This window comes from Mya arenaria, chromosome 9 (assembly GCF_026914265.1).
Source record: "Mya arenaria isolate MELC-2E11 chromosome 9, ASM2691426v1".
Lineage (NCBI taxonomy): Eukaryota > Metazoa > Mollusca > Bivalvia > Myida > Myidae > Mya > Mya arenaria.
The window spans coordinates 66,920,707-66,932,528 of NC_069130.1; the positions used below are offsets into that span (position 1 = coordinate 66,920,707).

General features: G+C 35.1%; 1 protein-coding gene across 2 annotated transcripts; it reads right to left on the minus strand.

Annotated features, from left to right (window-relative positions):
- Window positions 1–866: 866 nt before the first annotated feature.
- On the minus strand, window positions 867–10,879 carry LOC128203027 (alpha-(1,3)-fucosyltransferase C-like). 2 transcript variants are annotated; one of them, XM_052904268.1, is made up of 3 exons: window positions 10,731–10,879; window positions 9,356–9,441; window positions 867–2,892 (listed from the first exon to the last, which is right to left on the minus strand). In XM_052904268.1, exons 1-3 carry the CDS (start codon window positions 10,759–10,761, stop codon window positions 2,527–2,529), a joined length of 483 nt encoding a protein of 160 aa, XP_052760228.1. In that variant the 5' UTR covers window positions 10,762–10,879; the 3' UTR covers window positions 867–2,526. The 2 variants fall into 2 exon arrangements, with proteins under 2 accessions (XP_052760228.1, XP_052760227.1); XM_052904267.1 differs by lacking the exon at window positions 867–2,892 and having other exon boundaries at window positions 7,491–9,441; window positions 10,731–10,877.
- Window positions 10,880–11,822: the final 943 nt, after the last annotated feature.

Below are 11,822 nucleotides of genomic sequence, written 5' to 3' on the forward strand. Positions count from 1 at the left end.
GATTTAAACAGCAATTGAAGCCGTCGTATCTCACTAACGTGTTTAAAGGAAGAGACTTAACGTTTCAAGATGGGTAACGTGATTAGCAAAACGCTCGTCAGACGTGACCGATCGCCGGATGCTGTACATCAGTTTTTTGATAATAAATGATTCTGCTAGATTCTGATAAGTGTTCATCTTATAGACATATGTGATGGCTAAAATGAATTGCGTAACGGTAGTATATTTCAAGTTGCGTAGGCTACAAACAACAATGAACTGTTCAAGCTGTTTCGGAGATGATGGAAACAGCCTGGCCGGGGTTATATGTGGCATGGAAATGCGAGTAGTTATTCAGAGTATTTCTGTAACTGATCTTATTAGACTAAGACAGGGCATTACCCAACAGATAATGTATGACCGCATTCGGGTTGGTAGAATGGATTCTAGCCTGACTGTGGTGGCTTCTATGTTCATGTTGTGAGCTATGCTTTTGAACTTCGTGATCTGTGAACGAGACAGAATATCTGGTAAAACTTTGAGAGTTACCTGTATGTGAACTGTCTTAACTAACACATTGTGTTTCATGCAGGCAAATACTAAGCTTCTATCTAGGGCCATGACGGATGGGTCTCTACAAGTTTGCTTGTTTATAATGTGGGCAAATGCTATGTTGTCTGTATGTAGTACGAGACATGTGTGTCGAATGAGAGGGCCCCAGGTATAGGGGGCGAGAACAATTGGAAACAGTTCTTTGAATGGTTTGTGTTTTGCCATATGTAAAGGCCATAACCAATAAAACAATTGGTGTTTGAAAGTTACACCATACCAGAATGATCCCGCACCATCGGTGTGGAAGTGCAAAGAATCATTTGTCACCCAACGATCCTCGAGCAAGAGTGTTTTTCCAGTAAAACGGTGTATGAATAATATCCATGCGGCCAAATCTTGCCTTCTCTGCTTATCTAAGGTAATACGGTGTGAGGGATCGGTAACCTTTGTGGTCAAATCTATGAAGCGTCTGAGGAAACCTCTCAGGGCGAACAACCTGACAACAGAAGTTCGATAGACCTATTAGGGATGAAGGTTTTTTATTTTTATTTTTCGCTTCTTCTATGTTTTAGAGAGAAGTATCCTCAATTTCAAGAGCTTGTTGATGACGAGCTTCCATCAAAAGATAATTCAGTTCTAGCCCTATGAATGTAATAATAGGACAAGCTGATTCAGTCTTTTCAGCGTTATTAGGACGCCAATTTAGTTTCAAAGGCCCTGGAAGAGCTCAAGGTAACTTTGACAAGTGGGTGAATTGGATGGGCCTTACAACAGGAAATCGTCCAAAATATGAACCGTATGACCAATATTTAGATGTTACTTAGATATACATTGAAGGGCTGTACTAAAGCGATGAAAGATGGTGCAAGCTTAGCTGACACCCATGGCCAAAAAGGTGTCATAGTAATATTTGCTATCGAACCGGAAACTTAACAGGTCGTGATCATGGGTGTGGTTCGGTTCGATCAAGTAAAGCACTCTTACCTAAGCGGAGAAGCAATTGTACTGCGTTGTCAAATTTAGCGTACGACACTCTAGACAGGTTTTTATCTTTTTTATCATTAATAGACGAACTTTTAGGTTAGCTAAGGTAATGGATGAACCGGTATTCTCCAGCGGCTTTTTTTTGGTACTACACCGACCGGGCTGATACGTAAATTGGGATAGGGAGGTTGATCAAATGGACCCTTAACACGGCCGGCACAAAACCTCTTTGTCATTCTTTCACCTAACTGTGTCATGAAGTTCGTGACAGGACTTTAAATTTGGGGAACAAGTTGCTAAATGTTGTCCGGTGTAGGCGTATTTGAAATTATGAGTGAACCCGTGTACTAGGAAGTCAGCCAAATAATAGCCACTAAGAAACTGGCTTAAAACATGGGCTTTGATGGCAGTGATGATTCTTCTATCGTTATTGATTTTTTTTCGAATGACCCTGTTTTTGCATTGGAAATGGCAGTTTGGTCTTTGCTTGTAAAGGCACACTGAGATGATGGGTGTTGTCCACGACAGTAACCGCAGATGTGTGGGCGCGTGCACAGGGTGTTGTGGCACTTTGACCTTCGATTGAAGGTCCAGGATGTGTTTTCAAGAAACCGACTGGGTTGATTGGACTGTCTTGCTTTGGACTGGGGGAAGGGCATGGAACGAACTGGAACATTGTGGAGGCCAAGAGCAAGAACTCGATATGAATATTTTCCCATGATATAGGGCATTGCTCTCGGAACATCCGAAATCGTGTATCATTTTATGAAAGAAATTGGACGTTTTGAGGCAAGATCGCGCACTATTTCCTTATATTTCATTAAATAAGGCCCTTCATTTGGGTATGTGGTTAGGTAAATAGATAAGAAACGCAGGAAAGCGGTCGTCCACTGATCAATGTAATGTATCCTTTTCGTGTTGTTCTGCGGAACAATGCACAGTTATGCATTCTTGTCCATTTGAATGGCAAACTGGTTAGTTGTCAGAGTGGAGGGCAGTAGCAGGGCGAAGTCAAACAACTTGTTTTTCCATATTTTCTTCGTAAGAAAAAGGTTTCACTTTCGAAACAAATGGTGCACTAATAGATTGAGCCATACCAGATGGCAGAAGAGTGTTTAAGTGGGCAGCCATCGTGCCATCTAGCGAATCCTCATCAGACTCCTCACTCTCATCAATCGATATCTGTGGTATGTGGTGTGGCACTGATTGTGGTGGCATAGGCGGAGCGGCAGGCACTGCTGGGCTCGGTGGCAGGACCTCTGAATATGGATTGGGCATCGTATGTGTTGACCCTATGGACCAATCGACCGGTTGCTTCACCGTCCGTGCATTCTTTTTCTTAGCCAGCGGCTTGGCTCGGGCTGAGCGTTTCATCTCCTTAAAGCAAATTATAAAAGTTCAATACAAATTAGTCATGAAAAGCTATGTACAAAACCATATAAATTCATGTGTAATAAATATATTTATATACGGTTGCGTAAGCAAGAACATGGTAAATTATAATGATAAGGAATTTAATGTATAATTTAAATGCGCGATGATATCATTAGCGTTACGGTACTTGCAGCAGATGTTACCGGCGACAGCAGTTCACGCAATTTAAACGATTGACATTACTATTTTTAACGGAGTGATTATGTGAAATGTAGTAAAGTTAATTTCGTCAAAAGTGTGATTGCTTAGTGTTTGACTAATGTAAAAAAATTCAGCTCTCGCAGTAAACTTATGACGCAAAAACTTCTAAAACAGGGTTTCCGATATTTTAAATTAAAGAAAACTTTATCAAAATTTGATAATGGTCATTACAATCTCATATCAAAGTAAATAGTAGTCTTAAATCGCTTATTGCTGATAGTATTGCTCATCCCGATCTTTATGGTGATGTTTTAAAGAAAATTCGTAAAATTAAAATGTTTCCAGCAGGTAGTTGGGCAGATAGACTTAATGAATTACTTGGATTTTATTTAAACCGTGGATATAAAAGCAATATTTTGAAGAGCACTTGCCTTCTAGTTTTTGAAGATGAATATCTGAAACTAAATATTGGGTTGAATATAGCATCCTTTCATAACTAAACTTTCAGTGCTTTGATTTTTATGAAGAATTTGCTAATTCATGTTATCTTTAAAACCGTTTTTGGGGGACACGTGTTGACTGACTCCGAGTGATTTGGCTGTGACTTAATTTTCTTCAAATATTTTACGTTTTCAAATCATTTGGAAGGAGAGAATAGCATATACAAGTCGCTTTTATTTTAAATAATGTTTTTCTTTATTTGTTCCCAGTTTTAGTACAATGATGCTTTGTATTATGAAACTCTATGATCACACAGTTTTAAACATTTTATTTTATAAGTCACACTGTGTGTGATGTTTTTGGTTTCTAACGATGACTGCATCGTATCTTTGAAAGGTATTTGCATTAGGTGCTCTGAATTGTTTCCCTTCGTCTGCAGATAGAGTTGGGATCTCTAATCATTGAAGTACATGGGGCTTACTTTTTCGTTTTTTATTATTTTTTTTATTTTTTAAGTTTCCTCAAGTGAATTCATACTTTGATAAGATTTACCTTTTGCGTTTTATCTTTATTAAGAATTGTTGGGATAAGAGTGAGGTTTGCGTATATAAACTGGTTTAAACCCCCAGTAAATTTACATTTTACTGACCGTACCAAGGCGGTACCTAACAATTCTTGATTAACATACCAGTTATTTATATATATATTTAGTATTTATGCACTGTGCTGTGTGTAGAGTTTTGTGCTGTTCTATGTTTCTTGTTTGTGAATTTGTGTTCTATGTCTTTGGCGTTTGCCCATTGCCACTAAACCGGGTTTATGTTTAAACTTTTTGCTACTGAGCATGTTTCTGTAGCTTTTTGCATATATATTGTTCATTTATTCTCGGAGAAGGTTTGTTTTTAGTTCCTGATAAATTTTAGCTATTTTTGATATACTGTTCTCTAAATGTTTTTTTTATGAATATATTGTTCTCAGTGTCTATCCAAACATTATCAAGTATTATAAATTGATAATTTTATGTTACATATGTATTGTTCATTTAATACTAAGGCCAAAAATAAAGGTCTTGTTTCTGGTCACAGGCCTTAAAATCCTAAGGTTCGGTAGGTAGATATTTTATTTAAAAAACTTTGAATCGGAATATTGAATGTATTGTCTGCTAGCGTTTGATTGCACAGTACTATAAGCCCCCTTTAATAGAATCAAATGTTGATTCAATGATATTTGACACAAGATAAGACTTGTTTGTTGTAAACATAACCCATTGTAATGTATTTATTTAATAAACAGAGGCATAAATCCTCTATTTGCATGTACTAAGATGTATAAATTTATGAATAGCGTGGAAATACCTTCGTTACTCAAAATAGCAGCATCCGTTACTGGCCTCCGCAATGTTATCTGAGTTGTACCAGTAAGTGTTGAGTTAAACAGGAATCTGCATGTATTATTTGTTTATGTAATCCCAAGCATCCCTGTCAAAATCCAATATGAGATGGCATTTTTTCTCGCTTTTACTATCAGTTTAGATACAACACAATTTAAGTCAAATAGTTCTTTTTTCACTTTCATTTAAATTGACAGAAAGTGATCATTTTCACCTGTTTGCCGCGCTTTTTAGACAATGAGCATGCTACCAAAAATGTTTATTTCTTCTGTTACGAAAAACATCCAAGATATACCTTTTAATTTTAGCTGATAAATAAAACGGATTTGAATTAAATAACATTTAAATTTTTGATGTTTAAGCATTGTTGTTCACAGTTAGATAAACAGCTTAAGGGATCCGTTTATTTACAATATGGGCGAAGTTTTTCATGCCATTGAGTTTTACTGCTGCTAATGGAGACGGTTGATCGTTAATCACAGGGCGGTAATTGCTCTTGACATATGTTCTATATTATTGAATTGATTAAACAAACAATCAGCAATTTTGATCTTCAGAATCCGGACTACGGACGCTTGCACCGAAATTCTCCCTGGTCAAAATTGACGCTTACTTGCGAACTTATGTTCAGCAACGATTTATCACGGGAGCCCTGATAAATTAAAAAAGGGTGGTAATGAGTATGTTCGGCCGGGTGACCAGAAACAAGACCTTTTTAGGCCTATTATGTAATGTGCTCTAAAATTGGTGTTTGTTGTTATTATTATGATTCTGTACGGAAATGGTCCGGTCCGGCCATTATTTAATACCCGATCAAAATTCTAAAAATCGTCCGAATGATTTCTGGACTGATACGAAAATTTAAGGTCCGGCCCGTTATTTATACCCAATCTTGCATATAAGTCTTAGATAATAGACGTTAAAAACGCGATTCTTCTTATTCCTGAAAGTCTTAACGGGTCGGTGTAAAACTGACAAGTGTTAATATTTGCAAGGTTTGGCGTGTTTGGCACGGAAGAGCGTATCAAAGGGAGCTTTCTGTTAGCGTTTGTGGTGGAGAGGTAGACTGAGGAGGACGTAGTGAGGCGTGATATCAAACACGCAGAGAACAAGACGTTCTAGTATTCCCACAATAGGCAAAAACTGTGGATTGTTTATGACCTTTGCACCAATAGTACCCTATATTGTTAATTACTGAGCAAATTTTGTATTAAAACCAACATAATTTCTGATATTATATTGCACCAGTCAATTGTAACCACGGGCCCCCAGGTCCAGGGGTATACCGGGGGTAGCAGGGGATATGGGCCGTGTTTTTACCTACCAGGTGGCCCTGTAGTGCCGATTGAACGATGGCTTTGTTTTTCGCGACAGGAATAGCGGGGAATGGGCCTTACCTAGGATGTCCCCACTGGGCGGGGTTTTATTAGCAGTTTGGCCACGCAGTGCGAGGATTGGCTGGACCGAAAATCAAAGTCCTCGATATTCCCCAGAGGGGGGTAACAATTGACTGGTGCATTATATTCAGAGTGCAACTCAAAAGCTGACATGAAATGTAGGAATGGCTAATGAAAATGATTATATGAAACTTGCCATGCCATAAACTGTTTATAAGTAAAATTCCGTAGATAAGTACTTAGTTTTGACAAATTGATCAGGCCTCGAAAAAATATTTTCGGAGCTACTAATCTAGCAGGAAATTTACTCTCAACATTTTTCGAATTGTTTCCGCTCTTGCCAAATTATGGCCTTCTATGAAAACCTGTCGTTCGTTGTCTTCAATTTTTTCTTAAATAAAACACATTTTCACATTGCTATAAATTCAAAAATAAATTCAAAGGTCAAAAGCTTAAACATAAATCCACCAACCCATCAATGGCAGTGGGCCTACTAGCCTAATACACACGTTTTAAGTATTAGTCTTGATTTAAATACACCTTATGTTCATTTTGTCACAGCATTGTGTATATGTATACACTATTTGTGACCATCATGGGCTAGATTTTGGTCTTGAAACTACCCGACCATCTGTATGTTTTCGACATATGGTGTATTTATTTCAATATTTGTCGATTGCTTTCGGACAAGACACCATTTTGCCCATTTTACTTATTACGCACGTGTTAAATTTTTGTCTAATGTAACCATAGTTATAATTTTACATATTTTATGTATTTTGGTCATATTCCATTTGTCGACCTCCAATTTATACTTTTTTGTTGTCACCGAAATATGATTTTAAACATTTTGTGTCCCGATTCAACGTACTACACATGTGTTTAATTTTGGTACATACACGCAAGAATATCAATCTTTGTAACATATTTTACTTGTTTTTGAATTATTCCACATTTTGATCAGTTAAAACCTTGTTCTGTCATCGAAATGTGAACATTTTGAAATAAGTGATACAAATGAGCTTATAAAACAAGTGTTATTCATTGTAATTGATGTTAATTCTGAAGATATCTATGTTTTTTAACTTGTCGACATAGGGTCATTTTATCTACTTTTTCGGCTTCCTATAACGACTTTTTCCGGTTTAATCAGCAATTTATCTCAGTACACACGCGTTTCACATTTGTCGGGATATAAATACAAAAACAACAACAATATTTTGACGTTTTTCGATTTGTTTGTGATTTTTTCAACATAAAGACCTATCTTGTTGTGTTTTTTTTTTATCGAAATAGTGTTTTTAACGATACGGGTGCCAAGAAGCTTATTACATACTAGTTAAATTTTGGACGTATTCAAATATCTGTCATTGTTTGACTTTTAGATAATATGTCTGATATGTTGTATCTGCAATAAGAGCCGATATATTGCCCTTTAATCTAGAAGTAAGTTTACACACCAAGTGTGGCTATTCAAGTTTAGTTACTGTTAAATTTTGCTTTAATGTGAATACGAGCAGTTTTTAAACTGTTTGTGATACTTTTTGCAAATCATACTATACAATATTGTAATAATTTATAATGTTTATTAAAATATTGTTAAAGTCAACTGATTAATTCACCAGAATGTCACAGCAAGTGTTTTATATATAGAAAATTATCTGTCATGGGATTATTATTTTAATTATGTAATTAGCAGTTTCCTTATATCATTGTCAAAATATAATGTATTTTTGATTACTTATGACCGGATTTACTAGCAAAAAACAACAACACAGTACATAGTAACAGAGCTTAATTATGGTACACTTTTACCCTAAATATCTAAGATAAACATGATTTTGGAGACAAATAGATTTTATAATTCACCCAAATATTGTTCATTTGGCAAATACATGTTGTTCTTTTTTCCAGACGATTTCATTGTATACGTTTAGTGAATTAGATACCGTTTATGCGCGAATAAAGACAGGATACATGAATCTATAAGTAGATGTTTTCCTGTTTGATCAGATAAATACTTGTCATCTCATTTACACATTAACTAGACATCACCTGGTTTGATGCACTGTCCAAGTTCCTTTTCTGTGTTAACAATGCTCTTTCTTTTGAGGAAGGGATTATTCAATTTCTGGCAGATTTCACATATAGACTGTTGATATTGCTCTTTTAAATTGCCCCAAGCTTGAAACCTATCTTTTTGTATTAAATAACTAGAAAATAAGGTTTCATTTTCCGACACTTTTATCATATAACGAACTAAATCGTTTATGTTTCTGAAGTCATTGGTGTTGATGAAAGAGCCTATTGGCAAAGTTTTGGTATAATTTGATTTTCCACGAACCACATTGATAATGTCGTTGTTGTAGTTTGCAAACAACTTTTCCGTTATATAATCATCGCAAAAAGCATTTTCAAACGCTAAATAAAATTTGTAATCATTGTTTAGTAAAGTAGGAAATTCACTACTTGAAACCTTTAAAGGCCCACATTTTCCAAATATGTCGATACTTTTATTTTGCAAACACATACGCATTTTTTCCACAAATTTGTCTCTTAAACTGTGTGCATTGCAATGACTGACGGCCCAAGCAGCAAATTTCTTTTTACGTTGAAATATCATGGAGTAGTTTTTTGACAGCGGCTTTAATCTTTCTGATACTTTTCCATACGGCATAAATATATCCGCAGAAGGTCTATAGGTCCATGTCCAATTGAACATATTTTTCCATTGTTTATTTCTATATTCTCTGTTCCATGAGTTCGCCACATTTGTTTCTAATGAAAAAGCTATCCATATTTGGTTTTGATTTCTCTTTATGTTTTCTACGGGTGGTTTTGAGCCAATGTTACCATTCGCTAACGAAAACACTACAACAGAACTTTTACTGAAAACGCTTCTGTCCGTTGTCAAACTGCAGTAACCACATTTTCTTGGAAATGATTCAATCCATTTTGGCTGATTCCACCACAGAATCATATGTGTATGGTTTGTATTGTTCAATACAACGTGTACCTCTCCTATTTCAATACTGACCTGATTGGTGTTTTTGAAAATCTGGTCCATGTATGCATAGTAGCTGATACAAATTGCACAGCAGAAAAAAACACAAACTTGAACACCTGTAAAATTTAACAAAAAAAACATGAATTTCTCAACATATTAGTTGTATTATTAAAAGTATATTTTACTAAGATTCCAATATACTATTCGATGCTACATTTAAAGAACAAAAAATACTGAATTAAAAACTAGTAATTGATGATAGTCTATAGAACAACAACATTTCTTTCAAGGTATCCCTTTTTGTTTGCAAAACTTTTATTAGCATGTGTTTATTTCATCACGTATTTTGATATTAAATGAAACTTGTTTGAATGCAACCTGGTAGTGAGAATGTGTTGTGAGTTGATAACCAATCGGAACACTTCGGTCTAAAGGTTTGTTTCAATCTAAAAAATGATTGTTTTTATTACAACAAAATATATTTTATATCTGAGTAAAGGAACGATTTTTCATGTTAAGCGTACTATCCCAATGTTATAATATGCTTTCCAGTGGTTTATAGAGATTAATCAGTGAAAGAAAATGATATTTCATTGTTAAAGTAATTTGACATTTTTCACTGTTTTGAATTTTGAGGCCGGTCTAACTTCCATATCAAACACGGCGCGGACAGGGCTGGGACACAAATTCATCGACCTAATGTCGGAAATATCGTGACGTTTTCGTACAATTTGGCGCTATTTTCGGAAGATAAAAATGTGACACTATTTAAACTAATATATAAACCACAGCTTCAGGTTTAGTATGTATTATGTCATTAAATTCTAAACCATATTACGATTGCTATAATTGTCTTTCAAAAAAATCGTTATTTGGTCCGCGAAAAACTTTCATGTCAATTGTCAAAAGAGTTATTCAAGAGCAATCTCGAATTTTTATCATTAAGATGCTTCCATCTTTAAATGATAATCCATTGTTTAAAGTTGTGTGAAATATCTTTTAAAAACTGGAAGTGTTTTAACTAAATGTACCATGTTGAAAAGTGTTTTCGTTGTTTTTCGGTAAAAAAATATGTTTTTTACTGTCGGGAAATAGCTAAAGAAGCTAATATTTGTTTTGTCATCTTATAGCCGACTTTAGATAAAAGTATTGTATCTTGCATATTGTTTCTAAGTGGACTGACAAGTATAAATTGACAAAAATATATTGACTGAAATATATAAATCAATAAATCGATCTACGTAAAAAGAATGAACTGAACAAAAATATTCGATGGTTATTTAACAAATTGTCAATATTGTGTGTATTATGTTGTAAAGTTACATAAGATAACATAAGTTTAATTTAACATTTAAGGTTAAGTTCACATTCAACGCCTTTACAGAAAAAAACAAGCAACACTTACATTTTGCTTTCATGAGTTTCTTAACAAACATGCCTTACAATATCAATAAGTTAACTCCTTTTTTTCAAAAACTAGTTCAGAAATGGCAAACTATTACAAATGATATCCAATTATAACTTTACAACGTTTCTTATTGGTTAGTGTTAGGGTTTCAAATTTCAAAATACGTGGAAACGTATTACGTATAACAATGAACGTTATTCACGAAAATTACAAAAAAAATGTATACTACATAAATTTATGTGGAAGCGTTACCATTTATTCATACAAAATAAACCCATTCTGTTCCAAGCTGTTCGCTTCAATTTTGCACCAATTTGAAATTCCAGAGCACGTCTATCCGAATTTGTTCTATACAAATTACCAACATCTTCCTACATGTCTTGAATTTCACAATTTAATTTTATGAAAATGAACAGAAATAAGCCATGTGTGTACAGTGTATTTTTTTCAATTAAAATTAATTTATTGTTTTTTGCGAATATTAACGCTGAAGTACGTTCATAGAACGTATGTTTATTTGGTTGGTAATATCCAAATTAGCAAAGCCCGGGATATGTATGGATTGAGAATTTACTGTATATAAAGACCAGCGGACCCCTTCAGGGTCGAGCATGTTTTTCTCTGAGGGGATCTGTTGGTGATTGTTTGACGTCGCACGTTACAAATGGTGGCAGCGGAGGGATGTTGACAACTGCCGAATCGGAGTTGCCTTACCAATGAGTTACCCAGTCCAAGACTTCGGACGAGTCTTCTCGGAGGGGAAAGTAATATAACGGTCCGCTGTAGGCGGCGGATGTGCGTTCATATCCATTGCTATATATAAGCCTTTAAGAGGCTTTTCATATATACCAGAAATTATTCAAAACGTTATTAATAAACGTTAAGAATGAAAAAGACATTGAATGTTACTGGTGTCATTTAGCATACAAGTTCCCCAGTACATCCAAAATGAACAATCCTTGATAAACATACCTAGTTTTTTATATATAGTATGTATGCACTGTGCTGTTTGTGGAGTTTTGTGCAGTTCTTCCATGTTTCTTGTTTGTGATATGTTTGTTTATGTTCTGTGTCTTTGGCGTTTGTCCA